Raw genomic sequence first — 18,883 nt, forward strand, 5'->3', positions numbered from 1 at the left:
TATCGATTTGGAGTTACAGCTTTTTAGGGTTCCGTAGGCAAAATGGCAAAAACGGAACCTTTATAATTTCGCCATGTCTGTCTGTCCGTCCGCGGCTTTACTCAGGGACTATCAATGCTAGAGAGCTGTAATTTTGCACGAATATATATGTAAACTATGCCGACAAAATAGCTACGGAACCCTATTTTGGGCGTGTCCGACACGCTCTTGGCCGGTTTTTTAATAGTTGGAAGTGTATAGGTACCGTGGTAAATTAAACTAAAATAAAACAATAGTAGTAACTTCTAAATGTTTTAATTACCATAGAACAGTTTTACAGAATAGAATTCAGAATCAAAAGGAAGTATTTAAATAAAATTATGTAACAAAATAATTTTAATCGATTTTCGCTCAGGAAAAGTGGGTGGTATTCATCGACTCGATGCCTTGATTCTAAATCAGAACCTTTCATGGCATGGCACTAGTCCTCACACATTCTCCTATCATACTTAATTAAAACACAAACGATTTCTTTTAAATATGGTGCATCATTCGATCAATACAAATAAAATGTGAGGATCATCAATAAGACACTTCACAAAAAAATCTTACATAATTCGCGCAAACATCATCCCTGTCAGTGATGCTCACAGACTAGCAGGCACTCCAAACTCTTCGGCATCCATGTATATGCTACGTATCAGCTGATCTACAGATGCTTTCGTTCCGGCTGGGTAACAAACCTGACAGGGGCGGCCTGCTATAGGAACAGTTACAGGTATAGTTTACCTGCCCCCTGCACTGAGCGCGAGCTATGTAGTATATCAGTCCTAGCAGTGCCCAGTGCGTCATGGTGCGACGTCACCTATATCAAGCCGACGCCCTGCAAATCTATATCAAGGAGGTAATTTCTGCCCTAGCATAGTAAAGCTGGTACTTCACGTCGTATTCGCATTTCAGTCATTGAGTCTCGATCTTTTACGTAAATAAAAAGTTCCTTCTTTACTAAGATTTTCGGCGAATAAGGCGAAGTGAACTGACGGTCTAACATATATTTTGTGCAAAAGGCACGTACATGTTAAAACACATATTAATAACTGTACACGTTTGTGAATTAAATAGACTGCTACGCCCTGCACATTTCACAGTAAGATACATTAAAATTATTGCTTGAAATAATATATAATTCTCATTGGTAACAGTCTATCAACAACCGATAAGAGTAGTTAAATATTTTGTTTCGGGGAGCGTCACGAATTGATAGATAAAAAGGCACTTGTGTCATTCATATTTTATGGAAACGATAGCAAACAGTAAAAGTGCAGCTCAATGTTAGTTTGACAGGCCTTTTTTGTCAAAATTGAGTATGACTAAACCATGTTGGGTCTCGTATGTTGCCACACGGCGGTTACGTTTGACAGAACCGAAAATTGTACAAATATAAAGGGTGAATGAGAGTAATTCATGCGCCGATGTCGACGCGTAGGTACTCAAAAAGTGACAATCTGTTTAGAGTTCATCGTACTAGGGTCATATCATATACCTATATTAATTATCTTCAGAATTTAGACTAGTCGCATCACAACAGTCTGAAGTTAAAACGAGCATCGGTAGTTGATAATTGAGGAAACGAGAAAATGCAGTAAAATTTGAATTACACTTAACTGATGTACTATCTGCTTATCCAAACGCCTTAAAAAAAACAAGCAGGAAACGCATGAAAGAAAAAATACGAATGGTAACTAAGTTATTGTGAACATTAGATAGTTGCAAGTGCTTATTGCACATACCAACTATTGTAAGCACCCGCAATATATTTTTTTTTAACAAATTTTGTATTTTATTAATAACTAGCACCACTCATTATGAATACTTGTTTCGCCTTGAAGTAAACTGTGAATTTAATAGACACTTGGTAGCTGTTCAGTCCGAACATCTAGTTTATTGTATTTTATCTCTTCGTCTCTTTCTCGCGGCACAGTGCTGTCATGCCGCTTTTTTGTCACGAATATGTAAAACGGTTTTCATTCGTTTTTAAAGTATAATTTTTCTTACGGTAATGAAAATTGTTCATGGACGGGCAATGTACCATGAAACCATTTTTATGACGGATCAAGATCAACAAAGCTAATAAGTCAGATGTTACTAAACTATGCCACATCATTTTACAATAGACTAGTATTTGTTAAAATTAGTTCCTAGCGTCCGGTTTGGGCAACCAGTACCCGGATTCATGCAACTTGAACAAACAACCACAGAAAATGTAAGGCTATGATGTTTGCCTTAGAAATAATAAAATAACAACTGCCAAAGAATTACCTACTATTATAAAAGCTTTCTTTTTAGTAACAATAACTTGAGCTGATTTGAGCTGCTTTGACACAAATTCCATCCAGTAGAAGCGTAAGGGTCTACAAGTTCATTTCCACATTAAAGCAGTGTTTAAGAATTTCTATTTTATACCGATTTTGAGTTTAAAATTTTATGATAATGTTAATATTTACTGTATTTTATTCCAAATAGCTATATTAAGTGTTCGGTTCAGTAGTTTCAGTCGCATGGCCAACAATAGATTGCCACTCCTGTCGTAAAGGAAACAATTAATTACATATGTACAAATAATGCAAGCTCGAGATCGAAAGGCAGCGTCTTCTTGTTTATCACATTTACTTTAAATTGCCATAGTACCTCTAGCATCACCGTGTAATGAGTGTTTAAAAATACCACATCGTTTGTAAATAAGATGTTTTCCTTAAAAAAAAAAAAATTAACACTTGTTCATCTTAGCATTTCCAAAGCATAGTGATGAACAAGGAGTCCTCGCCAATATGGCGTCCTTCCGTCTCGACCATGTTGATGGAACCTTATACAATAATCCATCTCTCCATTAAGATCGATACATGCCTAAGTTTAGAAAAGATCTGTGATAATCATCCATTCGTCGCTAAATCCATTCCCATTCGTACAGTCTTCTGGCATGCTGTTACAAACACAACGAATAAATTTATAAAATTCATAATCCCTTGCATATGTGCATGCCTATAATAACATTCGTCAGCTTTCATACTGGCGCGCTTTCAAATTAACTTCACTACCACCTTTATCTCACATAAGTAAAAATACCACAGCCACTGTCTGTATTTAAAATACCAAATAGGAAAAATGCTTCAACTTTAAGATTAATATGGAAAGATTATAGTCAGGCGTACTTAAATAACTCCAAATATCATTTAGCGCTAAGTGCATTGTTCGCGGGCGTTGCGTCAAACATTTCTTGACCTCATTTACTACATGAAAATATTTATATTCCGTCATACATCTTATTGGCATACCATTTGGGGAAAGTAACATTCTCGTTTTAGCCTACATACCTATAACTATTTCGAATGAATAGAATGTTTTTTTTTTTTTTTTTTTACAAAAACTAAATTATGCATTGTTATGACAATGACAAATTACGTAAATAACTAGCTAGCTATTGGAGAGTTAACTAACAGAAAAAGTCTTAACATAATACCCACAGGTAAACAAACCATAGAATTAAACATTAACTCAAATAATTGAAAATATCAAATCTGGCATGAAATATCCAGTAAACAATATCATTGATGCAAGGCAAGGTGTGTAGTTTTCAATCCATTTTACTGTTACGTGAGTACTAACACTAGTTAGTTCCTAAGTGCTTTGCTTACATAATAAGATTATTGAAGAATCTGCATATTTCATGTTATTTTAGCCTTTAGGCGAAATTGGTGGATGTTAACTTCTTGTGTTAACTTTCCAAGTGCATATAAAAGTCAGGACATTCATTAGACTAAGGGGCTGTTTCACCATCCATTGATTAGCGTTAACCGACGGTTAAATGTAATGCCGTCTCCATCTATTCGAACAAAACAAATAGAGACGGCATCACACCTAACCGCCAGTTAACACTAATCAATGGATGGTGAAACAGCCCCTAAATCTTAAAACGAGAACGAGTAGCGGATCACCCCTAAAATATACTAAAGAGGAAAAATAACCCATACACTTGGTATTCATTTTCATACAAAGTTTACCCATTATTTCTGCTTGTTAGTATAGTATGTAACCAAGAAGTAAGCAGCGGAATTAAAAAAACAGCCCGGAATCGAATGCACCTAACAACTTCTGAATAATGAATGACACTATATAACCTGACAATACATTTGAGTTTACCAGCAGTAGGTCGTCTGAAACTGCATGACATCACTGTTATGTCGCGATGCTTCAAATCTGAAATAAGAAAAAAATGTTTTAAATCATTACAATTTGTCATTGAAACATCGAATCATCAAAACTTTTGATAGCACATTTTGTTCAGATTAGAATTGAAACATGCTATGGCTATGATTAAAATTTACTTTTACTTGACATAATAAAATAGTACAAGTAAACATTCCTTTTTAAGCAGCATTTCCACCAGAGATGTGTGAGGAATATGTTTTTCATTAACCCATAAAACGCTTCATTTACCTCGCTCGCTCCGCTCAGGTGTTTCCACCAGAGATGTGCGAGGAATACGTTTTTCAGTAACCCTTAACACGCTTCATTTACCTCGCCTCGCTCCGCTCAGGTGTTTCCACCAGAGATGTGCTGTGCAATATGTGTAAATGAAGCGCTTCTAATGGTTAATGAAAAACACATCCCTCTCAACACATCAACAACTGGACGTAGTTTAACAAAAAGGATCCAACCCTCAACAATTGTTTTTTTTAAATTTTGTATCTACTTTCTGTAGGAACATTTCAACAATAACATGACAGTGCTTTGGATCCTTTTTGTTAAACTACGTCCCTGCAAAGTTACTGTTTGGCAAAAAGGCTTGTGTTTTGTATCCAAGTAAGCAGTTTTCCAGGATTGAAGTCATTGAGGGTAGAAATTTTCGAAACACGAGACGCAAACAACTTTTTTACACCTCTTCTTCAGAAAAGTAACTTTTCCTCCCTGACAAGAGGGAGCAAAGTGCAACTTTTCTGTTCAAGGCTTTTCTAAGTGTTTTATTGCAAATGCCATTTTTTGAAGTTGATAATTGTAAAGCCTCGCCATTTTCTATGCTGATTGTTCTTTAATATTCAAGTTTCTTAATGCTCGGTGTGAAAAGTTGTATGAGCCACTCGGGAGCAAAATTATTTTCATCTTGGGCGTTAACACTTGAATCCCTCATTACGCTCAGGATTCTACTTTAGAATCCCTCGCTATGCTCAGGATTCTATTGCAGAATCCTTCTCTATATTTTGGATTCAATGTACGCCCTCGCCCTAAATACACCATTTTGCTCCCTTGTGACACAAATAACTATTCATCTCAGCACGAAGCATAGACGATTAGTTCCTGATTCGCCGGAATTTTTCAATTAAAGAAAAGTATGGAAATATCGTGGCTTTACTCATATATATTAATAAATGGAAGACTTATATTAAATCAAATTAAATATATATTGATTTAACTTAATTATGATAATTTTATTGGCATAAATAACCCGAGGGTCTGTTGCGTAACGTTTCTGACACTCGGACCATAATCAAATGACAGTTTTTGTATGCGAAGTTTTTTTCAGTTTTCGCATACAAAAACTGTCATTTGATTGTGTGTATCAGAAACATAACGCAAAACCTTCTGTTTAACATAAATGTCAATCTGTCAGTCAATGTAATCATTGATTACGGTTCTTTCTTGTTTATAGTTTGACATGTCGATTCTACTGCATATAAATATTTCCGACGAAGCAAGAAGCCGGCGAAACAAGAATCCGACGAAGCAAGTATACAGTGAAACAAGAATCTGGCGAATCGAGAACTAATCGCATAGACCCGGTCCAGACGGAGCGTTTTGCGCTCCCGAGGTACTAGAGCTACATACACCCCGTCCAGATGCTCTCGCGCGCTTCCACATCGATCGCATCTGGACGGGTTGTATGCACCTCTAGTACCTCGGGAACGCGCGAGTGTCCACTTGCGAGTGCCCTCGCGCGCAAAATGCTCCGTATGGACAGGGTCATAGACAACAGAGTCTGGCGAGGGGAGGAGGGGTGTAGTGTTACCAGCTAGCAGGCGGTGCGAGCTGCTTGAGCTTGCGGATCTCCTTGGTGGCCCAGTTGGCGAGCGTCTTGGTGCGCGGCGTGCGCGACCGGCGCGCGGCCTGCAGCAGATCCAACAGTGGGCGCTGCTCGAGCAGCGGCAGTACGCGCGCGCCGAACACGGCGCACAGGTCGCCGGCCAGCCCCGCGATCACCGACATGTGCCCGTCCGTGCGCTCCGGCTCCATCGCCACCACCATCATGAAGTTCACGATCGCTGGCACGTGCGGCTCCACCAAGCCTACGTCCGCGCGGACCTGGGCCACAACGAAACAACAACAATGATCATTCTGTACGTGCAAGTGCGGAAGACGAGAACACACGTTACACTGTTTTTCCGAAATATCCGTCTTCAAGCTTTGATTTATAAATAAAAAGTAGTCATATGCTGTATTATGTAATGATTGTATACAATATTTTTTCTATGAGCATGGCCTAGCAACCCCTGCAAGCTATATTTAATACTAAAAAACAGCAATAGATGGCACTACCATTAACGTTTGTAAATTATAAAATGTGAATAAGCCGAATTAAGTAGAAATATTGAGATTAAAATCAAGACTAGCATATTTTATAAACACAACTTCACATCAACCTTAATTCAACTCCTCAATTTGAAGATAAGAAACACCATAAAAATAATAAATTGAGAATACGAAAATATTGACATGTGGCTACATTTCAGCTATGAGGCTTTCGTAGTGTTTTGCAATTGTGAAGCTAGATGGCGAATAACCGGAATGCGCTTGCTGGGCTTACCCCGCGCTTGCATACATTCGTCGAAACTATTTGAGAGAATTCTCTTCTAACGACTTAATAAGACAGAGACATCATGCGTATCTCTATTCTCTACTCGTCTAGGCTCAGTTAGTGAGCTTGTTGGTTGTTTTCAGTGTACCGTATCTTAGTGTCTCACTAGATGGCAATACGTATCGTGCTGTTTGTGTTCTCACTGGTGCCATCTATTGGAAAATCGAAGGAAAGAAAAATAGCCAGTTGAATAGCCAGTATTAGGGTGATACCATTTGCTTGTACTAGGTGGTGTCTCTGTTATATTATCTACTTTGTGCTATGAGTAAAAATACTACATAAACAACACTTAAACACAACAAGTCACAAGCAGAAGCCTCTTCGATAATAACACTTAAATTAAAGACAGTTTTTTCTGCATAAATATAACCAATACCTTAAAATAGTTAACATACACCGTAAAAACGTACCTATGTAATTTAATTTGGTTAAATGGGTGTTTAATTTTTCTGGAAGTTTCAAAATTTTCGTGAATTGATTTAGCGATCGAGTACTGGATAAAATACCGTCTTCGATTTAATTTAAATTAAACTTATTTGACAATAAACGCTAACACTCGATAATAAAATAAACACGGTCCGAATTAATTGTCTGTGATTAACCACGTATTGAATAATTTTAACGAATCATAAGGAGTGGTATTAACTAATATCAACGAATCAGGAAGCAGCAGAATTATCAAGTGTAAGTGGGCCAATCAACTTTTTTACCGACACTAATCTGTCCGCGACATTTTTCAAACAATTTATTTAGATTATTTAGATTTTTATTGAACAAAATAACCATGTTATTATGTTCAATAAAAATCTTTAAATCTTTAATCTTTAATTGCAGATTTTTGTAAGTAAACATGTTTTTTCTGTAATTTAATAGATGGTGTACATGAATACATGCCGTCCTACGTATGTTTAAGCTATTAAACCGTGAAATATCTTGTTGGAAGTACGATTTTTTGGTACGGCCAGACACAATTTTGGTAACGCAGGAGACGCCAAAGTGTCGGTAAAATAGTTGATTGGCCCAAGTATAAGGAGCACAGCACAGCACTAGAATTAGCAAGGGGACAAATTTTAAAGAAAGCTTTTATAGCAATTAACATAACACAGTAAAATCCTATAATACATAATGATAATATTGCTATGTCCTTAAACAGGGTTGTACTAGACCTAAGGTGACATGTACAGTCAAGTGCAGAAATATGTTACCACGGCATAATAAGAATCGGTGGTACATATTTTTGAAACCTTGAGAATGTTCATATTTTTACACTTGACTGTACAAAGTGCAATAATGAAATAAAAAAAAACATTATATAATGGTAACTGATCACGAAAATTAAATCACGTTTTTTCGCATCAGTTACTTAACGATACTATTAACTTAATTATTTCAGAGAGTCTTTTACTACTCTAGCGTCAATCTGGAGGGTTTTACTGTTCCATACCGTGTTACTTACTTTCTTTAATTTATAGAAAGTACAAAACTTTCATAATATATTAAAAATAGGAAATCTGATCCAGTTTATAAGACCACGCAATTAGAGAATAATAGCACATTACTGCCGGGGCCAGGAAAAAGCAATTCGTGGACGTGGATGAGTAGTCAATAAATACGAATCGGGTGACACTATTTATCGGCACGGATAATACCGACCTGATATTTCGTGTACACGCCCTACAAACTGGTGTCAAACTGACAAGCGTTTCTATGGGCGTGTCACAAAATATCATGTCGGTATTTCCATGTCGCTATTGGACGTCCAGTAAATAGTGTCACCCTACGAATCCACGAATTGCCATTTCTGCTGAGGCATGTATTGTATAGTGCTTTTCTCCAATATTTAATGCGAGGAAATATAGTAAAATTGATAAAATATTAAATTAAATGCTTTAAAAAGTTGCCCTTATACTTCCCGCGATACTTGTTATTTTTTATTTTTAAAGTACACGGCTCGACTCTTAATGCCATTTCTTTAGAAATAATCCATCCCAGCCTATATACGTCCCACTGCTGGGCACAGGCCTCCTCTCAGAACAAGAGGGAAGGGGGATTAGAAATAATAATGCATAAAAAAAATGTATTATATGAATAAAAAATATAAAGTTAAATGCAAATGAAGCTTTGTATCACTAAATTACGGTTTAAAGTGCTACTTACTGAACGCTTTTTAATTAATTCAGCCATTTTCTTTTGTAACTGGTAACATTTCATCATTCATCGGTTACATTGTGCTCGAACTCGAAATATTAAAAAAAAACAGTGACACTATTCGAGACATGTTAAAAGAGGCTGTTTCTTCCTAAATTTAATCTTAGACTAGGACTTAAAAAGAAAAAAGGTAGAAGGAATTTGATCGTCAGGCTGTTTAGACTGACTTACCGTAGTCAAAACGTGAATTAAAAAAGTAAAAAACTGTGTGCATGGTGATGGAATTGACAAGATTTCATATTTCTAAGACTATAATTTGATTCGTTTTCTGTATTCTGTTTGGAAAGAGAAAGACGCTGATATTTTTAAAATTTTGCTACGATTATAAATTAATTTATTACAAATCATTTAAGATGTGCTTATTCTAAAAGGGCATAACTCCAAAACTACCACACAATAGATCCATTACTTTTGTCTAGTCTCTATTAAAAAAAAAGATCACGTAAATCTGACGTAGACATTCTCAAAATTATGACAGCTCCTTTTTCTGGTGAAAAAGGCAAAGGAAACATATCTATTCTGTGGTAGTGTTGGCAAATTCAGATATATTTTTTAAATTTTTTATATTTTTTTAAATATGGAGAAATAAATTATAATAAATATTTTTTTCCCATGTTCAGGAGGCAAAACTCTATCGATTCCTGTAGTAATTTACAGGTGTTAAAAAAAATGAAATTTTGTCAATTTCATACAATTGATATTTTTTTAATTGTGGCTGTCTATAAGGAAGAAATTCGTGTACTATGTTTGCGACAGTTAGGTGGACATTTCCAAGCATATTGGAGAAAAAGTTATTGTAAACATACCTCGCCGTCGGCACCCTTCAGGCCCTGGATAATACCGGTGTAAGCTTCAAGCACGCTTTCGCGCAATTCTCCCAAATACTCCACCATGGCGAAGTCGTTGCGATCTACTTGGGCATTGCTGGCCTGCAAAATTATAATAAGGAAATTATAAAGAAACAATAACTCGACTCATTCAAACAATTTTGACGTAAAGAATAACTTAATACAAATAAAAAATGGTATGGTGGTATGTATGGTGGTGGTGGTTTGGTATTTGGGTCTTTGGTTTGTCCAGCAGTGGTGTAGGGGTTATAGCACGCAGCACGGAATGCTGAGGACTTGGGTTTCGATTCCCAGTGCTGGTCTCTTTTTCTGGTTTTTCTGTGCATCCATGTCTCAGTTTGTATTTTCGAAATAAAAAATGCTAACAGACATACACCCTCATTATTATCATGACAATGTTGTAAAGGATTATAGCAAAAAAAATGTATCATTAACAGAGCCCGGAATTTTCACGGTATTTTTGATGTCATAGTGACTTCTCGCTTATTGACTCTACCTAAATGTTATCGATAATGATATTATCGTAAAATAATAATCGTAAAAGACACTAATAGAACACGCATTAGCCTTACAACTACAACAGACTTTGAATATGAAATTGAATTATTAATTAGAAATTGTTAATTAATCATTGTTTTCATTGCATAATCCATATTTATGTCAATTTCACATTTTCGACTGCTCGGAATTTAATTGGAAGAGATCGCTCTTTAACGATAAAACCATCTGTTGTTCACCTCTACTTTTAATCTTTTTTAACAGGTTGTGTACCGATATATTGATATTGAATATCGGAAATCGATAAGTGAGAAGTCATTATGACAGATCAAAAATGCCGCGAAAATTCTGGGCTTTGATCATTAAAATTACCTGCAGCAACATTTGCATCACCACATCGAAGTATTTGGCGAAATCTGGTCCAATGCTCAAAGCAATATCCCCAAACACGGACAAGATCTGCGGCTTCACCGAACGATGGATTGATGGATCACCAAGGTTTTCCAGCAGGAGTAGGATGATTTCATCACAATAGGGTATCGCCTATAACAATATGTTTTAAGCATTTAATTGAAAGAAATAATCAAGAATGAGCATACAAATGGAGAAAATGAGGCTTTTTGCACTTACCTTACTTTTGAGTACTCTACATATATCACCGGTCAATCCTACAGCAGCTATGCACACTTGATTCTCTTGATGGTTCTTAAGACCGACATAAAGATATCTCTTGAAGGCATCCATGTACTTGAGGAACCCTTCACCGAGCACTTCGACAAGCGTGGAGACGGCCATGAGCGCGTCCTCCTGCACGCCGCCCGCCTTGCCCGCGTTGCTGGCGAACATGGTCAGCAGCGCCGTCATGATCGCGTCAGAGATCTGCGGCGCGTCCTCCGGCGTCACCTTACGCAGCACAGACTGCAGCGTGGCGCAGAGCAGACTCTGCAGGTCGTTGAACTGCGATCGATCCGCCTGGCTCGAAATGTGGTTCTCCATCTGAAGAACTTGCTGCAGACGCTCCAAGATTACCATGGTAGTCTTTTGCACGGTAACGTAGCAGTCTGATGGAGAATTCTTGACCATCTCCATTAGAGCCTCGTATGCTGCCGACCTCAAGTTGTGCTGCGCGGCGTCTTGCCGATCTGTGGTCTCCAGCAGACGTTGAATAATAAAGTCGAAATAGCTGGACATGCAGTAAGTTTTGGGCTGGTTGGAGTCTGTAGAATCCGCGTTTTCATAAGCGGCTTCGGCCAGACCGGTGAACGCCCAGCAGACATTGGCCGCAACCCGGGGCTCGGCCTTCAATCCGTTGACGAGGCTCTCTAGCAGGGGATTCAGGTAAGTCTCATTAATAGCTGCCTCAGGCACGATTTCGCATATCCTTCCGAAGGTCCACGCCGCTGTATCCCGTACGGCGACACTCGAGTCATACATGGCTTCAATAAGAGTGGGCATTGCCTTTTCAACTAGTGGTTTGAGTGTATTTACTTCTAGACCTCCTAATATAGAGCCAAAAGCCATAAGAGCGGCTTCCCTGTATCGCCAGTTTTCATTTTTGATGTTGAGGTTAATGAAAGGCAAGACATGAGGCACAATCTCATCTTCGCAGCAGTTTGACAAGAGCATGAGGCAAACGGACGCCGCCTTTGAAGGGTTCCATTCCAACTCATCATCTGAGTCATCTTGTTTGGTCAGTTTCTGCATGAGAACAGGAGCTAGATATTGTAGTGCACCTCTCGCATAAAATCTAGACGTACGCGCAGGTGGGCGGCCTATTAAAAAAACATTGGTAAGTATTGACCAATAACAAATAAAATAGTATCAACATTGTACCATATTTCATTATTTACCTGCATCTCCAGCCTCAGCTTCTTCTATAGCAAGATCAATCTCTTCATCGCTGACGTTCGACCAAAACTCAATACCTTGTAGAGATATTTCATCAACATCAGATTTCATAGCTTCTAGAGTTATGGGAAACAGTGCCTGTCCCATGTATGGTTCCATGTATTGGTAGTACAAAGACAGAATTTTAACCTAAAATTACAGATATGCAGTTAAAGTAAAGAAATTCGTAATATAATTTGATGAGCAGACAGTAAAACTTACTAGGCATTGGAGAGCAGCAACGCTTATTCTCATATCAGTTGATTGTGTAGCTTCACAGACTACCTCCATAATAAAGTTACGTTCATTTTCTTTGTCAAAATTAGCTTTAGTGAACTCTAGAGAGTTCAGCAGAGCTTGAGTGGCTGCTAGCCGGACATGATTGCTGGGTTCTGTAGATCGCATGCCGTGGATGATGGCCGTGAGTATAGGATTACTTTGCTCAGTGAGCACTTCAGCATCAATTTCTTGACATATGTAACCTGGAATACCATAAACATTAAAATATGATCCAGTAGCCAGATTACCGAGAGGGGAACATGTTAGACGTGATTTCAACATCTGTGATATTTAATCACGACGTTTTTTTTCTGAGACACCTTATTTTAATTACAGATAAGCAGGGAAATATACATGCATATCATGCATGAGTTACGTCTGAGAATCGTCGAATGCGAAGGCTTACGCGTGCGCGATTTCATTTTAAGCAATCCTGCTTAGTTGGTTTTCAGTATGTTTCTTTATCGTGTTTTTGGTCTTTATCCACTCAAAATTTAATTCAATCAAGATTATAGGATTTATTTTAATTGGCATTTTAAGATTATAGGATTTATTTTAATTGGCAGCAAAAGGGTAGTTATCATAGGGTTGGGTTTTATTATAGGTACATTAATTTATTGAAAATTTATATGTTTTTGGTATGTCATATATTTATCATTTTCGTTATGAGACATTTGTAAATTTGACTTTACAAGGGAATATTAATGTTAAAAAAAAATATTTCCGTTTCCACATTAGGGGTACTTTTATAACACCCTCCATAAACTCAAAGACTGTGATGCAAACAGGATGAAATAGTAGCTCATTATGTATATTTTTGAAATTCAATATGTAAAATAAATAAACAATCCTTTGTAAGGTATTTTTAATGGTTTAATTTACCCTACATAAGATGACCTTTTTCGAACTCAACTTTTGAGTGAATATTGAACAAGTGAGTAAGTTACATAAAATTATCATAAAATAAATCCAGAAAATGTATCCAGCGGTTGACCAACTCTAAACCTGGTAGTTGAGTTTTAAAGAGCTGGGTTTTTACACCAGAAATTTTAATTCAAGGTGACATCACATCTTTGACCGTTGACTAAACGTAGGTACATACTAATACATTTATATTTATAAGAAATACTTGAAAAACTTTTACATCATTCCCACCTTGTATATCCTTATCCTTCCTAATTTATACAATCGAAATTCACTGTCTGTTACCTCTTTGCACTTAAACTGCAGAATCAATTTTGATAAAATTTGGTATGTACATAGATAGTTGGAAACCTTGGCAAGGTCATATCATAGGGCTGTTTTTATCCCGAAAAATGGTATAATTCCCGCAGGATAGCTATAAACGAATTCGTTGCAGAAGTCACGGACAGATTATTTTATAATTATAATTTTTAGCAGAGTTAAAATAACTTGGCTTATTCTATTATCCACCCTAAAACTTAGGCCACATAGACAGAAGGTTCCATCCTCAGGGTGGATAGACGGACACGCGTTTCCGAGTATCCACCTTAGGGTGGATAAAAGGAATAAGCCAATTACTTTATTTAATTGTCCTAACAAGGTATAGGTTGATTCACAAGAACTGGCATAAGTGGATTAAATGAGTGAATGAAAGTGTCTGGTGTTACCTATTTGAATAAATTTCACACAAATGAGAAAATGTATGCATGCATCTGCCATATTCCTAAAAAAAAAATCCAAGTGACATTACTTTCTGTCACAGAACTCCCAAAACAACTCCCCACAACATGGGATAAAATCGAACCAGACTAGTAAACTTGTGCAGCAGTTATTTCTCAAGAGCATGGTTACAAATGAAAAAGATTCCGCATCTTCCCTTATAACAACGTCTGATGATTAACCATGATACATCAACACATGAAAAGGAAATCATACCACCCCAGTCTGGCAGACTATACCTGTACCAAGAGCCAAAAGTCCTTGTACATCTGATTCACCTATATCTCAACAGCAAGTTCGTTCAATCCATTCATGCCAGCTCTTGTGAATTAACCTGTAAATATTTACTACTTATCATTAACTTACCAATAGCTTCAAGGGTTGCTTCTTTCTTGAGTTCAGTGGACTGTGCATTGACAACATTTTCTACTAGGACAGGGATGAGATCAATCCATTGGCCGGCCGGGAGCTCTGCCACCGCCACATACGCTACGCACTGTGCTGCCGAACTCGGCCGGGTGTCTTCTGTGCCTACGGCTGTTAAGATCTAGAAAAAAAATTTGAGATTCTTGACATGTCTGCTATTTTCAAATTGTGCAATTAAAACCCCAAGCATTTTTCTTCTACTTGACACAATTTCTCAAAATGTCAAATGTTAATACAGTTCTGTGTTGTACAATTATTGTGATGAAATGTAAATTACTCTACACAAACGCTTGTGTCCATCACAATTACAAAAAGTAGCTTTATAATCAGGGTAATTAGCCATAATAATGTATTTTTACATAATTATCATTACTTAAATTCTTAAATTTTCAACAAGAATCCAACTCTAAGTAACAAGTGAATTAAATTAGGTCACAATTAGGTACTTCATTTGATTTCATTAATTCAGTAAAAAAAATTTTTTTACAGTTAGCAATTTCTTTATATTTTTCTACTGTTTAGTACCTACATATACAAAAATGCAGAATCATTTATAAAAAAAAAACTGGATTATTCTGAAGAATAAAAAACTCGTTGTCTGCCAACTGACTTCGGATGTGTTGTGTCTTTTCTGCTGCTGGGTAAGCGTAAAGTAGAGACACTTGTTGGCAACACTGATGATAGGCATTGACAGACAGATTGTTATTGACAGTAACACGTAAAGGGTCTTGAGGTGGGCTTTCTAAATCGTTTGTAACTTTTGATTAAGAAAGAGAGGTATTTTTGCGGCTACTGTGGAGTATGGCATGTTATCGGCATCATTGTCTGCTGGATCTACTGTAAAAATTTATTTCTGTGCAATCTTGCAAATCTTGCGAGATAGTGCATGATTTTGGGTGCAAGATTGATCTTGCAAAATTGGTGCAAGATCTTGGTATTTCGAGATCTCAGAATACCAAGATTGCACTCCCTAGTTTAGAAACAGTGAATATGATCAAGGGTATGTACAAATCACTATCCCTTAGTTAGATCTTTAGGAAATATGTAGTAGGTATTAAAGTACAATTTTATTATCTGATCTTATTCTGAATTCAGTCCTTTTCGGTTCATGATTATATAATACAAAGGCAGCTTTTAGCTTATCTATCAGTACAAAATGTTTTATACCAAAGGAACATTGATGAAATGTGGGTTTAGTTGGCATAAATTGTACCTGTGTTTTGAATGGAATGGTTAAACAGATCTCCACCACATTAGAATTACCAAAAACCTGACTTTATTCCTTATACACATCATAAAGGGAAGCTCTATTAAAAATTTCAACTTTCTTGGACCAAGGTTTTAGGCTGAGTCTTGATAAGTTAGTCAAGTCCATCTGAATTTAACAATAAATTCTAACAAAATAATAAATAAAGGAAACCTAGGAAAATGTACTTATATCTGTATTGACACCAGGTTTAGAAAGGCTGACGTGGCCGTATAATTTCTTACATTTTTCTTAATGTAAAGTCTTGTTTCCTCTGGTAGAGCAAGCCACCGCTGTTGGTACTGCAGTTTCAGGGAGACATCTTTGGAGGTGAGGTGGTTCTTGAGCTGCAAACCTGCAGCCATCCGGGCCACCTGGCTGTTGCCACCCTGTGCCAGCACATCAGACAGCAATTTGATGAATGTGGTGAAGTTTGCGACGGCTGCATGGTCAAGGTATTTTTCTGCAGCTTCCAACTCATTTCGGTCTGGAATTTTTTAATTGAAACAAATATTATTATTTTTGGCTTAGAACCTTCGAGCAAGGTGTATAACTTTATTTGCTCCAGCAGCAGTAGGAACTTCCTTGGTTGTATCATACATGACGTCCCTGATGCTAAGTAAACCAACCACCCATAAGCTTATCATGTAAGGTTATCAAGTCAACTGATAATCTATATTTTTAATATAGTTTATGATATCAGGATTTTTACCAGTAACACGTATAACGCATTAAACCACGATCGTTGAATGAAGAAAACATGTTTTATTTGCTACAAGACTAGGAATTTATGAACTAGAAATTTCCATGCTCGACTTCATAAATATTTACGCATAATAGAAAAATTACAATAACATAGACATTAAAGGACCGTAATTCCAATATTATAGTATCAGATGTCTGTAATAGTTGGGTTCATTGTGTGCCAGGCAAAATTAGGCGATAACAGTCGGTTGACATTACGATGAAACGCCATGCTCATTGAAACGTAAGAAATATGATGAAAAATATTACTGACCTGGGGATATTGTCTTTTCCAATATTTGTATAAGTGTTGTTATCGGCTCGGTATGCATCTTGTATTACTGTTTTAACTTAAATTCAAGGTAAGGATAAATTTGGGAGCACAAATTCTGAAGAAACCGGCACACGACGAGCGAACACTCACTTTTAGATGTTGCTCGATTAAAAAAAGATTCAAACTTGCAACATGTAACTGTAGAAAAACATTTTGAATAAAGTTTTCTATTCATGATCAAGCAAAGTAAAAAAAGGAATCCGAATGTATATTATTATGGGAAAATAAAGTCAATAAATTTTCGATCGACTATTACTCGTTAACTTGTAAATCCTATTGGCTATGATAGTTTTCCTTTTAAAATCATTATATGTATCACTACTTAGTTTTGTTACATTTTTCTAAGCCTAAACCATGAATATAGCCTTATAATAAAAACTAACACACTAAAACTTATTTTTTTTGCAAACGGATCGCTAAAACAAAAAAATGATCTTAACAAGTTTATGTTTTTATAACACCTATCCAATGATGAGAACTAGCATTATGGATTTAAAGGGGGAAAAAAATCATCCCCACTTTAAGTTGGATCAAAAAAAATAGTATATTGCATAACAAGTGAAAAAAAACGAGCCATTTTATCCAAGACGTCCATATAGCCACCCGAGCCGGTACGGCGAGGGTTGATAGACATGTTGAGGGAAAAATATGTTTAATGCTCGAGTTTGCACTGCGTTTCACTTAGACTGCGAGGAAATGAAATAGCAAGAGTGGAAACAATTGTTTATTTTCTATGTACCTTTTATTTTTCATGCATTATTATATAATTATATACATTTTTACTTTGATTGATTTTTAGTTTAATATACTTAAACACAGAGTACATATATAACAGAGACACCACCTAGTACAAGCAAATGGTATCACCCTAATACTGGCTATTCAACTGGCTATTTTTCTTTCCTTCAACAATGAGAACACAAATAACACGATACGTATTGCCATCTAGTGAGAAACTAAGGATACGGTACACTGACAACAACCAACAAGTTCACCAACTGAGCCTAGACGACTAGAGATACGCATGATGTCTCTGTCTTATTTACTGTTAGAATAAAGGAGGTTACGTACTCTGTTCTGACAGGCCGTTTACAATTTTGATATTCTTTTTAATTTCATACTTAGATTCTCGTGTTCTCCTGTCACTGTTGTTATAGCTTTGTCAATATGTCAATTTATTTTTCTCTGTGTAAATAAAGATTAATTATACCTAATTAATCTTATGTTATTAATCTTCTCCATATTCCATCTCTATTTATAATGTGCAATTAGTGCTATAGCGATAGACACTAATAGGTAATTGGCCCGACACGTAAATTATGGCTGAAAAAGGAGACAGAGAAATTGCAACGTCCAGTTCTGGCAGCAGTGGTTTGCCATCCCTAGAGAAGCTAGATGGCAACACCAACTATGCGACGTGGAAATTCCTCATGGAATTATACCTTATCCATGACGACTTATGGGAGTACACGAGTGCTACACCTGCGGTCGGCGATGTTGCTGGTACGAAGCGTGATCAGAGAGCACGTGCAAAAATATGCTTGATGATCAGACCCCACTGCTTGGTGCATGTCCGCAATAGCAAAACGGCTAAGGACGCTTGGGAAGCCTTGAAGAATGCTTTCGAAGACAAAGGTCTGAACAACCGCTGCCGACTTTTGACAAAACTAGTGAGCATGAGGCTCGAACAATTTGCTACAATACGCGAGTATGTGACATCTGTCCTAACAACGTCACAAGAGTTGCTGGACCTTGGGAAGGAGGTTGATGATGAGCTGTTGGCAGCTCTACTCCTGCAAGGCCTAACCCAGAGTTTCAACCAATGAGGTTGGCTATTGAGAATA

At 36.9% G+C, this 18,883-nt stretch overlaps 1 protein-coding gene across 2 annotated transcripts; it reads right to left on the reverse strand.

Annotated features, from left to right (window-relative positions):
- Positions 1-278: 278 nt before the first annotated feature.
- LOC141426680 (importin subunit beta-1-like) lies at positions 279-17,149 on the reverse strand. 2 transcript variants are annotated; one of them, XM_074085783.1, is made up of 10 exons: positions 16,980-17,149; positions 16,207-16,448; positions 14,656-14,836; positions 12,550-12,809; positions 12,291-12,477; positions 11,071-12,212; positions 10,813-10,983; positions 9,901-10,023; positions 6,041-6,333; positions 279-4,233 (listed from the first exon to the last, which is right to left on the reverse strand). In XM_074085783.1, coding segments are annotated over exons 1-10 (2,658 nt in total). In that variant the 5' UTR covers positions 17,038-17,149; the 3' UTR covers positions 279-4,232. The 2 variants fall into 2 exon arrangements, with proteins under 2 accessions (XP_073941884.1, XP_073941883.1); XM_074085782.1 differs by lacking the exon at positions 279-4,233 and having other exon boundaries at positions 6,037-6,333.
- Between the last annotated feature and the right edge of the window lie 1,734 nt (positions 17,150-18,883).

The sequence above is a fragment of the Choristoneura fumiferana genome, chromosome 3 (assembly GCF_025370935.1).
Source record: "Choristoneura fumiferana chromosome 3, NRCan_CFum_1, whole genome shotgun sequence".
NCBI lineage: Eukaryota > Metazoa > Arthropoda > Insecta > Lepidoptera > Tortricidae > Choristoneura > Choristoneura fumiferana.

Bases quoted from the DNA above. Each gene is read 5' to 3' on its own strand.
- LOC141426680 (XM_074085782.1), bottom strand. From the start codon at position 17,037: ATGCATACCGAGCCGATAACAACACTTATACAAATATTGGAAAAGACA. The intron at 10,984-11,070 runs GTAAGTGCAAAA...ATATTGTTATAG, and splicing joins GTAGAGTACTCAAAAGTAAG to GCGATACCCTATTGTGATGA. The intron at 6,334-9,900 runs GTATGTTTACAA...GTTGTGGCCCAG, and splicing joins TGAAGGGTGCCGACGGCGAG to GTCCGCGCGGACGTAGGCTT.